Genomic DNA, 16698 nt, shown 5'->3' with positions numbered 1-16698 from the left:
AAAAAGGGAAAAGAAAAGGGCATTTCAGAAAACAAATTACAGAGAGATATCAGATGTGAGAAGTTATTTTTCTATCATCATCCCTACTGCTATAGTGTTTACCCTCTTGATCTCAATTTTGCACTATTACAACAAAAATCATCACAAGTAATTCCACCGGTTAATTCAACGTTTTCCCCCCCTCTATTTAACATGTGCACACATTCCTGTTCAGAACTGCCCACACATGGCAGCTTATGGAAAAATCCACAGGTACATGCTAGCTACGTGTCACTACTGGTCACTTGAACCCTACTGTGTTCTTTTCCACAATTTCATGAGGCAACCTGTTGCATCCTAAGCTCCATGTGAAAATTATTCATCAACAAACCATCAACCATCTATTGTGCAACTGATAAAAACACTGCTTGGAGAGAGGGAGCACGGCTGCCTGCTGCCGCACTCCTATGTGCAGCACTAAGAGCACAACAAAACAGCTACGCTGGCTGGAAGCATTCACACCGGGTCCCTCCTCTCTATTTTACCATCGCATCCCAAACCCTGCGATTCCAAGAACAAGGATTAGAGTTTGTTTTTCATCCTGAAGGAAGAACTCTGTTCTGATTGAAAGTATTAAGATTTTGACTACATTTTAATCTCTGCCTTTATACATATTAGAGATACAAATATGCTTTATTAACTTTGACCCTAATTAAAAGGTTAACATAGTTAAAATACAGACAGTAAGCAAACTGGCTTAATTTCAAAAGATAGAAAAAACGAATGTTTTATTTCTTTGCTTAACTTTTTCTACAGAAATACTCATTTCATGCTGCTGTTTCTGTAATGTTCTGATCATAAAGGTTTCCTAACTACCAATGGAGCTACATTAAAATAGAAAATTCAGTGAAGGATTCTAGATCTTGATTAATCAGTTCCTTTGAAGCTTTACTTTAAAACCAAATGCTATTTTTTTATATCTTAGAGCCTTACATGCCTCCTGAGGTAGGTTGTGAGTTAACCAAACTATAGGTGAAATTTTCATAAATTGGAAAGAATTAATGACATTTAACCAGACTCTTTTCGACAAATCTACTACCCCCCCCCCCAAAACGGAACTGCCTATTCATACACACTGTGTTATTCTGACTACTCATATGCTTCAAAGACAATGCCTGTCACAGATTTGAATGCAACTCCGTAGTCGTAAACACCACAAGCTCAAGCCACAGCAGTCTTTCTTATTAAAAGGGGCACAAATCAACAGAACTTAGCAAGTGGGTCAAAAGCACTCTTCAACATTCATTCCAGCATAACCCAATGTGGCATCCAAATTTTTTTTTTTCCCAAATGCATACTTAGGAATGCAAATTTCATTTTGAGACAAATGAAACTTAAGAGCAAGAAGCCTAACAATACAACCTGAAAACTTTACTCAGTTTTCAATGTCCAGCAGACATATTTTTATTCCTCTCTTAGATTATGAAGCTTATGTCTGTGCTGTAATAACAGGACACAGTGTTAGAGACCTTCCAAGTGAGCTGATGCGTACGCACAACCAGTGCAGCTTGCAACTGTGCAAATATATTCATTTGAGAGTAACACTTTGTTGTTGACTGCAGATCTCGTGTTTGGTGCTGGCTGGAAGAGCTCTACCTCACCCTTATTGCCCTGTCTATAAAGGGCCCAATTTTCAGAGATGTTTATTACAGACAAACTGGAATTAAAGCCATTTTGAGTCTCTTGGACTATATCAACTTTGCCCCTTGGTTCCCTTACAAGCACCTGCACTGTGGCTGAAGGCGGGTCTAAGAGCCACTTCAATTCTTTCCAATATGCCTTTTGTAGCTGGGTTGTGTCACACCTGTACAAGGGACACCTCACCTCTGCATTTCTTATTCTCCCCATACACTTCAGCCACTTCTCTAACTGGGTGGAGATGACCTGGCAGGAGCAACGAAACCTGTTAGCGTTGGGCTGGTGGTGTACTGTGCAGGCGAATATTTCCCTTAAAGCTCACCCTGGATGCTGGAGACCAAGCCAACACTGAACAAACAGACTTTTCCTTCTGAGTAGCCAGTTCAAAGCAACACCACCTGCCTAGAGCAGAAAGACATGGGCACTAGCACAACAGAGTGTTATGCCGACTGGCTTAGTGCCTGCTCAGCACAGCAGGAGTGTAAACATGGTATCTTGCCCCCAATGTACCAAAGGGCTCAAAAATACACTGCATTTGCCTACTTCATTAGCTGAATCGCCCACTGCTTGGGCTGGAAAAACATTTTACAAATGTGCAGAAAGAAAAGGATAGTAATTAGTATGCATTACTTGTCTAGCTGTGATTCATACGTTGTTGAAAGTGGAACAATTTAAGCCATTTCTGAAGGGACTAAACAGCTCTGTGACACTTCCATAGCAAAAGTTACTCTAATACATTACCAAATAAGCTTTTTACACTTTTCTGCTAAGTAAGTTTCTGACAAACAGCTTCCCCTCAAAATAACCTTGATGTTTATACACAAAAGTTAGAATAAAGCCAACACAGATGAACAAAACTGCCAGGTTATTAAAGCTGGATAGAAATTCATGCAATTTACTGAGAGGAGCTTAATTCATAACGGGTGGCAATAGCCGGCTGGTTTGTATACAGCTTTAAAACCAGAATGAGCACTGGATATACTGGAAATTACATAAATTACCTTGTTTTCGGATACAAAACTAAGGATGAAGACACTACAAGGTTGCACAGCAAAGCCGAAAGAAAGCAACCAGGTAAACAGAGACTGGAGCTTACCCATACATGTTCAGCAGTGCAGAACTACAGATTTTATAGTGCAATGATTTTCCGAGGTAACGGATTATTCCATAAGAGAGAGCTTGGCAACAAAAATCCGGTGGGGAAAACCAAACAAACAAACAAACAAACAAACTTGTCATTAAAAAGCTATTAACTTTCTCTGAGTGTGACCTTTTGAGCAACTTCCAGGCATTTTTTTTTCTATTTTCTGTAAAACAAGCAGCACGAAGATCCCTAAACAAACCACCGAGTCCTGTGAACTCAGTAAGAACTTTATCCAGCGGCAAGACAGCTCTAACGTACAGTGAGAAAACCGTATAAATAACTCAATCCAGTCACAGAAGGAGGCTCTTTTGCTCTTTTCATCTGCTCTTCACATCTTATCAGAATTAAAATGGGAGAGGGAAATCAAATTCTGAATCCCTGACAGGCAAATGTTTTACCCAGCAGATTTTTTTTTTTCTTGATCTAAATATAGCACAGACTAAGAAACATCTGCTTGAATGAGCCTGCATCCTGTGCTACCTCTTTCCTAAGTTCTTGGGAGCATGCCATTAGTCACTGAGATGGTATTATTTTAATTGTCTGCAACATCCTGGAAGTTTCAGTGTTTTCATCATGGGCCTCTATCCATTTAAGTCCCATCCCTGCAATCTCCTGCAACTAAATAAGACCCTGCAGTATTTTGGCGAATATAATCAGAGAACAATTGTTTTTGAGTAAATACCTTCCCAAGTGCACAGAGTTATTTTATTAGGGTAAAATATCTGTAAGTCTCTTTTGCAAGTTATTTTATTTTTCATTTTTATAATAACGGGTTTTGGATATTCAGTCAGCCTTTTCAGCAGGGGAAGACAAAGAAAGGCACACAGTGTCTGCATTTAAAAATTGCCAATTCCTCTTTTCTGCCCCTGCCCCCCAGCACGGTGTTGCAGTATGTGTATCAGCACAGGCACAATTGTTGAAGGAGCTATTATTTGTACAGGGCCAAGTGTTGCAATAGTATTCCCTAACCCAATATATCTGGGCACAGAAGGGGGCTGGTGGATGTGTGTCTGCCTGTAAGCTCTGGCTTTCAGGACACGCCGTGGACAAAAACTGTGTCTTTTTGAAGACAAAAAATGTCAGATGTTAAATCCCCAGGAGTTTGTCTTCCAGGGTCTTTCAGTGACATTTAAGATGCTAAATGCATGGATATTTTTTGAAAATTAGATTTAATTATCTTAAAAAGCTTCAAATATCCCTATCTGTTCTACAATTATAATGGAATCTATTTCCTATTCAGAATAAATTCATCCTTGAAGCAAAACCAAGTTTCTCACATCTTCCTAAAATTACATCAACTATAGTACCCTGTTAGCATTCATCCCATTTCTTAACTGAACAAGAAAAAAATTTCTATACCATAGCTTCACACAGCTTAAAGGCCTATTTCTGCCTCACTTCTCTCAAGCACTTAGCGTTACTCCAGTAAAACTTGGACTTAAATTTGGTCCCTTTTTTCAAGAAAAGTAGCTACCAGTATAGAAAAAAAGGCGAGAGAAAATCTGTGCTGAGTAACTGGATTCCAGTCCTGTCAAACCAGTAAACCGCAACACACTTTACTGTCCTGCCACTGATTGTGTTTCTCTCATTTCAGATCTAAACACTGTCCTCCTCAATTCTCAGATTCAAGACAACCAGCATATCAAAGTACTGACCAGAGCCTGCACTTCATATATTTTGCCAGACTTGTCACACTGGGCATTGCTGTGCTATAATGACACGAGAGAAATATTAGAGATGCACAAAAGCCCAAGGGACAAAGCCTTCACACTTCGATGGGGGCATTCGAAAGCTGCTCTGCTGCCTGGAAAGGGCCTGCAGAGGAGAGAGCAGCCTTATTACGACATTCACACGTAAGCTGTAGATCACCAGCACAGAAGACTCAAACACTCCGGAGTGACAGGCAACCAGAAGACCAGGTCTGTCACCTCAGGATCCACCCTGGGATGGAACAAATGAAAGGCTGCACGGATGGACACCCTTCCATACCAGAAAATGCAAAGCAGGGCATATTTCTGGCAGCGAGTCATAAGACAAAGCAAGACCATTATCAACAAGCTTTTGTGAATTAAATACACATGCCTCATAGCTAGATATGAATTACTTGGCAGCATTATGGCCAGAGCAAGGCCTCCTCAGCCTTCCCATCCATTGGCACCCTCAAAACGATGCCACCTTCCTTCAACAGCTTGCACAGATTACTGTTTCATTACTTTTGTTCAGAACAGCGAGGTTTTGTATTTGAAATCTTAGCCAATTCCACTTCCTTTTTCTTTGTTTCAACCTCAGTCTATTCTGGTGTAAAGTTTAGTTTGAGTAAGATGAAAAAAAGAAGAGAGACAGCTAGTAACACCATTAAGCATATTGTGTATACATAAAAAGCGCTCTGAGCTATTTTATAATCAACTTGTCAGAATACACACAAAAGGTTATATGCAAAAAGCCAACAGGCTCTTAAGAGATCATTCTCTTCCACATACATGCAGCCCTGGTCTGTATTCCCACACTTGACTCCAGTTAGGAAAATATCTGTTGCTCTACTTTGGCACTACTACAAACACCTGGCTTGGCCAGGATTTCAGTCTTCCCACTCATAGATGCTGAGGGAGCCATTTCAGAGCAAGTGTGTGTGCATGTGTGCCTGTATGTATGTGTACGGAAGAATCTGAATTCACACCAAAACCCTGTTCATCCCTACTTGGTGACAGATTTCACAGCAAAGACTACCATGACTCTTGCTCCTATGTTTTGCACACAACCTTTTACGATAACCGTTTCTTTATGAAACATATCTTTTATCTGTGCAATTTTTTTCTCACCTTGTCCCTCCCCAGATTATTAAATGTCAAAAGGCACAAAAGCCATAAGGGATTCACTGTCTTGCAATGGTCAACTGTTTCGGATGTTCAGTTGCATTATATCCATTATCAGGCTGGGAACCTGCCAGGACACAGTACTTTCAATGCAAAGATTCTGATAGGGATGTTTATGGTTCCAAACACTTTCAAAGCTCACCAGTGCACGGCTTAACGTCAGTACATCACTTACTGAAAAATCTGGCTTATAGATTGAAATTTCTCACCGTTTGCATGGGAGCTAAAAAAATCAATATTCACAACCTCACAAACTTAAAACTAGTAATAACGTAACAGCATGGAATCACAATTTTTATATATAGCAAGCAACTGATTTTCTTGGATCACCATTAAGAAAAATGAGTAATGGTGATACCATTACACAATATCATATTTCTGGCTTCCCTGAATACATCCTTTTTTTCCCCAATGAGAAATGTGGTCTATTGAGGTTAGTCTATGAGGAGTCTGAGAACTTATATGTTGTTTTCTGACTTTTGTAAGCCACAGGGAGCTCTATCAGCTTGTAACCACCTGGGTACAGAACTTCTGGAAACGTTACAGACAGCCATCATTTCCAATGTGCATCCTACCAGGCACACACATGACACAGCTGCTTTGTGCACAGGTATGGCAAAGTCTGTTACTCCCAGGACACGTCAAGACGATCGATTGCTTTTGCAGCAAGTACGCTGCTCCTGAAAGCAGAAACTGTGCTGATTTACTAAGCGTGAACAGAGTAACAGTAACAGATGCTGCAGGGCTGATGCTTCCCAGGGAAGCTGGGAAAAGTTGCAGGCAAATTCTGTGTCAAGTATAAAGGTTATGTAAAGCTACAGGGGAGAAGTAGTATTGGAATGGTCTCATCCAGATGGGGAGCATTCATTCAACATGAAGTATTCCTGGGGAAAGAATAAAACACAGCACAACATCCTACTTCAAAAAATCAAGGGACTGGATGGATATTGGAGCCAGATTTCAAAGCCTCAAAACAGCCAACAACTCAGATTCCCAGCTTTACTCAGCTCTGTGGTTCCCTCCAAACTGTCACACACAAACAGGGTTTTTACTCTTCATGCCTATGTTTTTAGACCAGGAAAACACAAAAAAGATACAAGAAACAAAATTCACCCTGAATACTTGAAGGGCAAAACGTGTTGGTGGTGTTTTGTTTTGATTTGTTTGGTTTGCTTGTTTGGTTTTTATTTTTTTGTTTGTTTGTTTGTTTTTAACAACTGAAACATCTCTTTCTGGTTCAACAACTAGCATAATATCTTACTACTCAAACTCCTCTCTTCAACAGCTAAGCATGCACATTAATTTCTTCCCTCCACCATACAGCAGAAAGGTTACATGCTTACAGGTATGCATTAATTTATTCAGCGACTTTCCACATCCTGCAGGAGAAATGCAATTCTCCTGCCAACAAAGCATGGATGACTTTCAGGTTTAGGGCATTTTTATCTTCCATCTGCTTTGTGATGCCTTCTCAGCACTCCACACGCATGTTTGATAACAAACAACGTGCTCTTGAAAACAGATCAGAATACAGAAAGCACAAGACAGCTTTGAGCTTGCTATTTCTTTGCACCTTACCCAAAGGACTAATCTACTAAATACGAACACCTGCCTCACTCTCTCATCTATATTGTTAAGTAGAATGCAAATAAATAAAAGGACAGTCTTGCTTACACAAATCAGTACTCTTTTTCATTTTCCTTGCTTTATTAAGTATAGAGGTCAGCCACATGACAAAAACAAAAAAATCAACATGTGTACATCAGCTACAGTAGCTTTCCCCCAAAGTCCAGACTGCAATGACGCTGCCATAGGAACAGCTGTGTGCACTTACAGGGTCACAATAATATCCATTTTCCCAAAGAAATAAATCAAGATACAGAATATCTTTTTTTGTTTCAATAAAACATTATTATCTAGGGGAGCAGTGGCAACATTCCAGCACATCTGGATCAGCCGCCCAGAATTACTCAACAGTGACTCACAGATCAGTCTGCCTTTCATTTTTTTTGGATTTTTTTTAAGCCCTTTCCTTGCAAATCCTTTTACAGTATCCATCTTTCATCACTACAACCAATTGTATCCATTTAAATACCGTTCCAGCTGCTTTTCTTGATGCTAAGAAAAACAGATAATGAAGAAATCTATAGAAACAGTGAACATGTTTCAGCAGCTGACTGCTCCTGTGCATCAAAACAGGTAATGGAACAGCACTATGTGCTTGAGGAAAGTGAAACAAAAAAGTTGCCCCATAAGAATAGCTTATGATACAGCCTTTATGTTTTGTTTAAACAAGCAGAGTCCTGGGAGTATATCGGCAAGGAAGCATCTAACAGAAAACTGATGGGGGAGCTATGTACTCATGTCTAGAGCTAAGAAGTAATTCAATCCTGACCTCCCTCAAAGACCAACTACCTCCTGCATTTGTTTCAAGTGCAAAGCAGATGTTTCACATACAAAAAACTCCCACCCTTATCCTCTACAAGGTTTTTCTGAAGAAGCTACTTTGAATACTATACTTCCCCACTGAACAGACCATTTCTTGATGTAGGGTGAAGGGAAGGAAGACACATACTCTGACATGCTGTGATCCAGAAGTGTTTCGTATTTTCACCTAGTTTGAGCAGTGAGAAGATTTAACAGGAGCTCTAAACAGAAAACAAGTAATCTACAGTTGTTGAAATTTGCCACTACCTTTAACCAAAACGGCTTACTGAAGTCCTTATTTTTTCTCTAGCCTATTCCACCCTCTCCCATAAGCTTATAAATTCGTATGATCTGTGTTCTGAATCAGACCAGAAAACTGCTCTGGCTGAAAATTGTGTTTCGCTGAATTTTCTTTTTCCTGGTGTATCAGTTCAACCTTTGAAGGAGACTAAAAATTGCAAACATGAGGCAAATCATTGTCCTTCTCAGATAAGCTCTTTAGGTTGTGAAGAGCCTTCAATACACAAGATCAAAATACAATGTGTAAAACAGAGAAAGAAAACAAAGTCTCTCTGGGCAGCAGGGTTGCCTTAAGTAGCCTTGTGCTTCTGCCATGCATTTCAGTCTCCTGAACCGTGTCAGTCTAACCATGTGTCTGACAACTCAGTTAACTGCGCTGGAGAGCTGGTTGGATTAAAAACCAAAACCCCAAAAAACCAAACCCAAAAGTGCACAATATCTCCCCATCATGCTGTCTTTCAGCTGTGTCAGTTCCCTCATCTGACCCTCCCCCCTTCCCCGTGACGGGACAAGCATGTGTACTTGCACAACAAAGGAGGCAGAAGCTGCTTGTGAAAGTAAAAAACTAAACTAAACTAAATCCACAAACCAAACAGCCACCCCAGCTCAGCCCCCAATCTGCTGTGAATTGCAAACCAAAACTCATCGTACAATAGGGGTTCATGACTTGCTATGGCAGGGTTCCAACAACAAAAGTAACATTGGACAATAACGGTTTTAAGGCTTAAAGCTGTGACCACAACTTAGCAGCAGTTTTACCTCTTTAACATGAGTGTGAAAGGACACAGACATGTCCAGCAGGATCTTGCGTTGCTCCACACGCCTAACAAAATCCTGTATCCGGTCTTCGAGCTGATGGGCGGCTTGATAAATTTCCTCCGGGTCACACTCCCCAGTCTGAGCAAGCTGTTCGGCTGCTTCTAGGAGCTTATCTGCATTGGTATATGTGTTCTGTAGAGAAATAAGTTTGTTTCACAGGATTAAATGAAAGAAAATTCAGTTGGTATATTTTAAAGCCACTCAACTAAGGAAAACACAAAGACAAAAAGGTCCTTGGAATGTATTTTTCTCTCTTCTTTTTTTAAACTTAGTAGAATATAATCTTACTAAAGGGTTTTTTTTATATATTTCTAGATACTTTTTCATTTAACTGTGAATAAATTCATTCCTTAGCTCCTTATTTATGTCTATTCAAATGTCTCCTCAATCCAGAACTTGGAAGCCTATTTACTCTTCCTTGGAACTGGTATTTTATATTCACAACCAGAATAAAGATCGCCCTAAATTAAATGTTTTATTACTTGCAAACTGGCCTATTTCAACACTGGAAAAATCACTACAGTGAAGGCCAGAAGACTTTCAAAATGTGTATTATTAGAAGTAAGAAAGTCCTAGCTGCTGGTAGAGACACTTAGCATCAAATAGACACATCCAAGCAGGAAAGTGGAAAGTGACAAGGCACAGGAGAAAATTTCTCTCCATCCTTACAGAAGTGAGGTATCCAAAATTCACACGTCAAGTGGATTGCCATTTGCGAAACAGCAGCAATAGAGGACGGTTTACAAATCAGCTATGGCTGAGTGTCAGAGGGGAATCCTGTCCCAGTACGTCACAGGATAAACAAAGTCAGATCAACGGTCCCAGGGTCACAGCACAGAACAGAATGGGAGAAGTCTGGTACCTGATGTGCTGAGAACGCTGTGGTCCAGAGAAGAGAGAGATGTTTAACAACTCTTAAAGCTTAGAACTTGCAGCCTGCACCTATATCTTTCTCATTAATTCAAAACAGGACCAATTCCAAACATCTGCTATAATTTGGATGCTCTTTTTGAGCCTAACCTTGGGTTTTCATGCCTTAGAATGGTTCTCAAAATGGGCTCATCAATAAAGCATAGAAGGATGTTAACCTCTGGAGAAAACAGATGGAAGCCAAGTCTACACTAAAGAAGCTTTGCTTATGTCACCACATCAGGTCTCCTGATAAGTTTGCACTACAGACTATTAAAAAAAAATATCTTGACAATATAAACTATACCCTTCTCTTTTCCCTTCCATCTTCTCCCAACCTCAATTACATCAGGTAAAAACACTGCTTGTCAAGATAAATTAAGGCTATGCAAATGTGCTTTTCTTTGCCGTAAATATAGTATCACACCTCCAATTAACGTTACAATATCCACAAAAGTTAAATCCCAGCCCGGCCCTAAAACTCAACTAAGGGGCAGTTAATAAGAGCTCTGCTCCAGGGTCTCAAGCAAATCACCAGGCAAGCCCAGGACAGATTACATGACTCAGTGCAGCTTTCGTGTATTTGAGGGGAGTTCCCCCTTCATTTATTATGATCTATTTATGTAAGGAATTCAATCCAAGCTGCTCCTCGATTTTGACTTATGTGCATTTTAGCCCTTCCTTAACCTTCAGCTTTTTAATTGCACGGAGAGGTAGAGAACTCCTCCCCAGTTTCCCTGGGAAAGCCTTCAGAGACTAACATAAACCTACATTTTTCAGTGGGGAGCGCACTTCTCAACGCTGCAGATCACTGGCTCAGGCCATGTTGGCCCAGAAAACACTCTGATCTGTGCTTTGGTGTTTTGACTTCCACGGTCGCAGCTCACGTGTTCAAGGGGCAAGGCTGAAGAGCCTTAAGGCACTCCTTGAACAACAACTACTTCATCAACCCAGAGAGCCACACCCAGCTGCAGATGGCTGAAACAGAAGTTTCCCATTTTAATGAAAACTTTATCTCATATGTGAAGCATTGTTTATGAATTCCAGGAGCATCTTCCGCGTAACACAGGCCCAGGCACATCAGACTTCTCTTTTTGTAAACTGGATGGTGAGTTGCCTGTGCTTAGAAACGATCACAACCTAGATGCTGCTTCAAAAGGGGCTGCAATTCTCAAACCTTAATAGCAGACACATGCCTTATCACTAAAATGTCTCTTCCAGGTAGAGTTGAAATATAATATAAATATTTATCTTGGTAGATAATAACTGCCCTTTGGAATAGAAGTCACAGCAAATAGGCGTGCTGTACTAACTACTGCCTTTCCCAACTCTCTGCTTACTTCTAAACAATGCTTAGAGGGAAAAAAGTACTAACGTGAAGATTTTGAAAATGTTGGTCCCAAGGGGCAGCCACCAGTTAGAAAGCAGAAGGTTAGACAGAGAGAGCAGGGGTTCTCCCTTGAAGCTGCCTATGCCAGTTTCCTAAATTGACAAAGGAGCCTTCACAGTGACAAATTCAACAAGGAGTTTTGAAACAGATTAACACTTCCTCAGAATTTCTCCACTAGCACACCCTCCCCAAATCCCAGGGGAAAAGAATCAGAGCTTTAAGAAGTCCTCTAGTCCATCCCTCTGTGCCCCAAGGCGTGATCACCACACTCAAATCTTTAATAGGTGTTCTTCTCCAAAATGCTGAAAGACTCTTCATAACGGAGAGTTTACCACCTTCCCCACCAACATATCCCATCGTTTTCCTAGTCTTCCTGTTGAGAAACCTTCTCTACGTATTCTTCAGAAAAAACAAACACCATATTTTTAGAAAGCATATAAAATGACACATCATAGAAACGTCAAAGGATAAATTTAAGAGACTAGTGCAGAAAGGAGTACTACTGACAATAAATACAGGAACAGAAGTGAGTGGAGGTATGGACTGAATTTCATACAAACTGGAGTTTATTGCACTATGGAGGGGGAACAGAGAGATACATGGATGGAGGGAGATTAACAGAGGTATACAAATCATGAAAGGTAGAGAAAATTAAGATAGATTACTCATTAAATACAGTGGATGCTATCACATTTAAGCATCAGACAACACACTTAAAATGAAAAAGCAAAAGCACTTTTCATCTAAGGAGCAATTAAATTGCATAACTCATTGCCACAGGATCCGGCATACATTCCAAGAGCATAAATGGGTTCAAAAAGTAGCTAGCCTAATTAAGCGAAGAAAGTCCATCAGTGACTATTAAACACTGGTTCTGATGCATCTTTCAGTTAGAGGCATCAAATAAGCCTAGACAACTGGGAGGTTAAAGGTAATTTTTTATGCATACAGTCTCTTCTCTTTGTGCACGTTTTCTTTGTCACAAGCTAATGTAAGACATGGACCCTTAGTTCGATGTATTACAGCCATGCATAGGTACAGTAAAGTGAAGAACCAGTTCAAGTACAGAGACTATTTTTGCAGCCTTAAAGGAGGTGGTAAAGGTGGTGGTAGGGAAATGATAGGTGTATTCAAATGAGGTTTGGAAGAATCTTTCTTGTGTGTCTCTTGCACCAAGCTGACTTGAGTTCTTTACTCAGATGCAGTCTGCGGATGGAGAAAAAAACCTTATCGGTGGAAGAAGATTTCACTAATTAATTCTTGCCATACACCTTTCATGCTTTTTGAATGTAGACTACTGTGAAAAAGCAGACATCGATCATAGCTGAAACCCGAGAAGCTGGCTTTGAACTTCATACAAAAATGCAGAGGGAAGTACAACCATAATATTGATCTGCATCCAGTGCTTCTAAGCTGAAAATCTGTGCCCGCCAGTGTATCAGTTATGTCAAAATCTGGAGTCTTGACACTTTGACTAAATGGTCTCATGGATACAAAGATGATCGGGGGAGAGGGGAAGAAAGAAAGGAAAAAAAGTAGAAAGTGAACTGGACAGGCTTCACATGAAAAAAGCAATACTCAACTTTACAATAGTGGGTGCAAGTCGACGTGTGTATGTGTAGCATGAATGTCAATACATTGGAATTTGGGGAGGATTATTAGTTGCCTGAGTTTTGACTATCTAGTGTTTCTGTAGTGGTAATAAAAAGTGCCAAATAAAGAGAAACAAGCCTTTATTTCACATGAACTTAAAGTGAATAATTTGTGAGCCCACAGCCCATTGACTCTGGAACATCTTTTCTGTTCTACACACAGCTTATTTCACCATCTCTTTGAATGCTGCTGAGGAATCGGCACCTCATTCACATTAAAAAAAAAAGAGGGAGGAAGCAGAAGGGAAGAAAAAAGAAATCGTAACTTTAGCTGCTCTCAAAATCAGAAGTTAGCCTTCGATCAGGAACATTTCAACATTACTGTTGGCTCCCTGCATTTGATAAAACATTGCCATGCCACTGACAATTCACTTGACGCTGCTTCCTCTCAGCTTCTGACTAGAGCTGACTGAAAACCCCTGATTAGGCCTAGGGTCCTATTAAAAAAAGGCAACAAAACCAAAACACAATAAAAAACAACAACAAAAACCCAAAGCCAAAACACAAAGACCTGGACCAACCAGAAATGTAGGTAGAGAATAAATCAGCCAAAAGTTATTCATGCTTTAACAAGGACTGCAGATTGCTGTCTTACACTTGAACATAATCTTCCTCATAGCACCAACAACAGGAATGCCTTTTGGGGCCTGCTTACACTCAAGTTTTAGAGCAAGTAAGCGGAACAACTCAGAGGGTGTGCCTCTCTTGGCAGTCACTACACATTCAAGAGTTAGAGATTAAAAAAAAATACTTATTAGATCATTTTGTCCATCCTTCCGTCAGTGGAAGACAGTCCCCTGTAGTATACTTAAGTTCTTTGACCAGTCTAAGTTTTCAGTATCTTCAAAAATAGAAATTCCACCCATCCCCTAAAGAGATCATTTTAAACTCTAGTAACATTCTGTTTTAGGAACTTTTTGCTAAGTATTTGCTTTACAACTTTCTACTTTAAAGTATAATGCAAATTAACAAGATTATTTTTTTCAACTGTTTATAACCCACTAACAATTCTACACACTTCATCCCCTTTGGTTACTCAAACATTTTTTTCTTCTTTGTTCAAATAACACAGTATTAAGTATGAGATCATTCAGGTTTCGTTAAGTGTCTTACAGAAATAGATTCTTGCTTGTCCGACCCAGAAAAATAAGTGTTTCCACATGGAAAATATTACAGATTTTATTAAAAACGAAGTATTAGGCATGCATATGGAAAATCCAGCATGTGTATACACAACACTAACAACACTTATTATTTTGGAAAATTTTATAGGAAATCAATACTGAAGAAGCTTTCTGATGCTATTTCAAGTCCTCAGTCGCTGGAGTGCTCTAAGACCATATTTACAATAAAATTTTATTAAGAGCTTAATCATCCATTAAACAGGCAGTCTGTAAACACACTTCTGATGCATCCACCATAGTAGGTGTCACTGCTGAGCTCCTGCACATTACTTCAGAACTTTCTAATAATGCACCTTCTGTTTTGACTGAAGGACCACTGTATCAGCCCGACCTTAATGATATTTTTCTTGATGAATCTTAGAGATGTTTACTCTTACCAGTCATTAAGACTGGACAGACAGTGCACGTTACTAATGGGAAGGATTCTAGCCTTCAGTTTCTCATGGGTTTTATTCACCTCCTGCCCCCTTTTTGAGGCTGCCACCCAAACCAACTTCCTCTTGTTATGCTCCCTTCCTTGGTATCTCTATTTCTTTCAGCTTGGCTTTTTTTCACAGAAAACTGTGTTTTGAAGTTCTACCATCAGTTCCACTTAAGGCTAAAATTAGAGTCTTCCTATGGAAAAAGCGTTGGTAACAGTGATTCGGAACAGGAGGGTATATACAAACTCAACTGTATTTAAAGAAAAAACCCAAAGCCAGGTTGTCCAGTTGCTGGCTCACCTGGTTTCTTAGGAGTCCCCCTCCTTCCCCCCCATTAGGCTGCTGTGGGGATTCGGGAGCTCCTCAAGCTTAATGTCAAGAAGCAGGGCTTTCAGTTCATATCCATCCTCTCTTATAGGCTACACAAAAGTTTAAATCCTAGAATCCCACGGAATTAAGTTACTTCAAAAGGAGAGCTTTCATTCTTCTGTGACTCAACATTTGAAAGTATGCTTTTTAAAATAATGATAATAAATAATAATAGCAGCAGCTCTGTTGGGCTTCAAGGCTCCCACTCTGTATGACTTTGGAAGTTTGTCTTTCTTACTGATGCTGGAGTGCAAAGGACAAATTAAATACAAGCTTGCAACAGAAACACAATAGTCCAATTCTTGGAACTGAATTTTTTGGAGTGGAGGTCCCTCTGCCCAGCCCTTCAGTGCCAGAGCAGAAATTTTTCATATATTTCCATGACAAACATACAGTTCTTCATGTGATTGTTTTTACCTGAGCAACCTCTTCAAAGTCTTCGTGGCGTTTCTGCAAAGCTCTAGCCCGATGCAGGGATTTTCCCACTCCAGTATGTTTGCTAAGGAAAGCTTCTCCATGGTTTTCAATCCAATCCAATACCTGTGGTACAGAAGAGACATACAAAAACTCTGAGTGGATGCACTGAATGTTGCAACAAAAAGACAACTATTCAAGAAACTAAGAAGCTGTAAAGGGACTCTTATAAGGAACTGTACTGTTGGATTAAAATACAGTATTGCCATTGAAGGACATTAATTACATCTCATTAACTTTTCTCAAGGCAATAACTAGCTCAAACTAGCTAAACCATGTGATTTAAGATTATATGTTTATTTTGAAGCCTACCAAGGACAACCTCATCTCTACACATTCATCAGTTTGACAGTAATCTGATCCAAGTGGCTAGATGACTTCTGAGGGTCTCTCTGTAATCTGTTTATGCCTTCAGCTGACATTTTTCTGTAATGTAACACTAATGGAGTTTGCACATTCCTCAACCATACTGATTAATAACACAGTGAAGTTTTATTTTAGATGAGAACTTGCTTCTCCTACTACATATTAGTAGCCAAGAAGAAAGATTCAGTAGTAGAATTTTTAACTAGCACAATAAAATTGAGTTGAAATCATTGAGATGAATGACAATGTCTGCATTCAGAGCATATGAAGGATTTTGCCCCAACGCTGAAGAAGCATCTCCTCAAAACATCAGATAGACATAATTGTGTATTGTAAATTTTTTAGCTGAAAAAGTGAGGAATGAAAGACATTTTAAGGACATTAAAGCTGCTACCACAATGACTGGGCTGACAGCTTTATAAATAGTAAAAATTGTACATCTAATTAGTTCCTGCCAGTTAACACAAAGGATTACTGCACACATAGCAAGTTTCTGATGAGTGAATGAACAAAAACATCTAGTCTCTCTCCAAACTAATACATCTTAGCCGTATCTTAATTCATTCATTAGCTAGCATGCATACGGTATATAATTCTTTGGAAGATACTCAGAGGTTCAAGAATGCTGTTCAAAATTAAAGACAACTGCATATAAGCAATTTTCTTAAATCAGCTAACCATTTTTATGCAGT

The 16698-nt window shown here is 39.6% G+C and overlaps 1 protein-coding gene across 2 annotated transcripts in view; it reads right to left on the bottom strand.

Annotated features, from left to right (window-relative positions):
- Nucleotides 1–16698, bottom strand: part of TRIO (trio Rho guanine nucleotide exchange factor) — a 258198-nt gene that overhangs the window by 127719 nt on the left and 113781 nt on the right. For both annotated transcript variants that reach the window (XM_087760929.1, XM_087760936.1), the window contains exons 10-11: nucleotides 15584–15706; nucleotides 9181–9372 (exon numbers count right to left, since the gene is read on the bottom strand). In XM_087760929.1, coding sequence (XP_087617055.1) covers nucleotides 9181–9372; nucleotides 15584–15706 — 315 coding nt within the window. The remainder of the gene's footprint in view (nucleotides 1–9180; nucleotides 9373–15583; nucleotides 15707–16698) is intronic.

This window comes from Nipponia nippon, unplaced genomic scaffold (genome assembly GCF_047370975.1).
Source record: "Nipponia nippon isolate SJK-2023a ecotype South Korea unplaced genomic scaffold, ASM4737097v1 scaffold_1, whole genome shotgun sequence".
Lineage (NCBI taxonomy): Eukaryota > Metazoa > Chordata > Aves > Pelecaniformes > Threskiornithidae > Nipponia > Nipponia nippon.
Note: the sequence above shows the minus strand (reverse complement) of the source record. Positions and strands in the feature narration are given on the sequence as shown.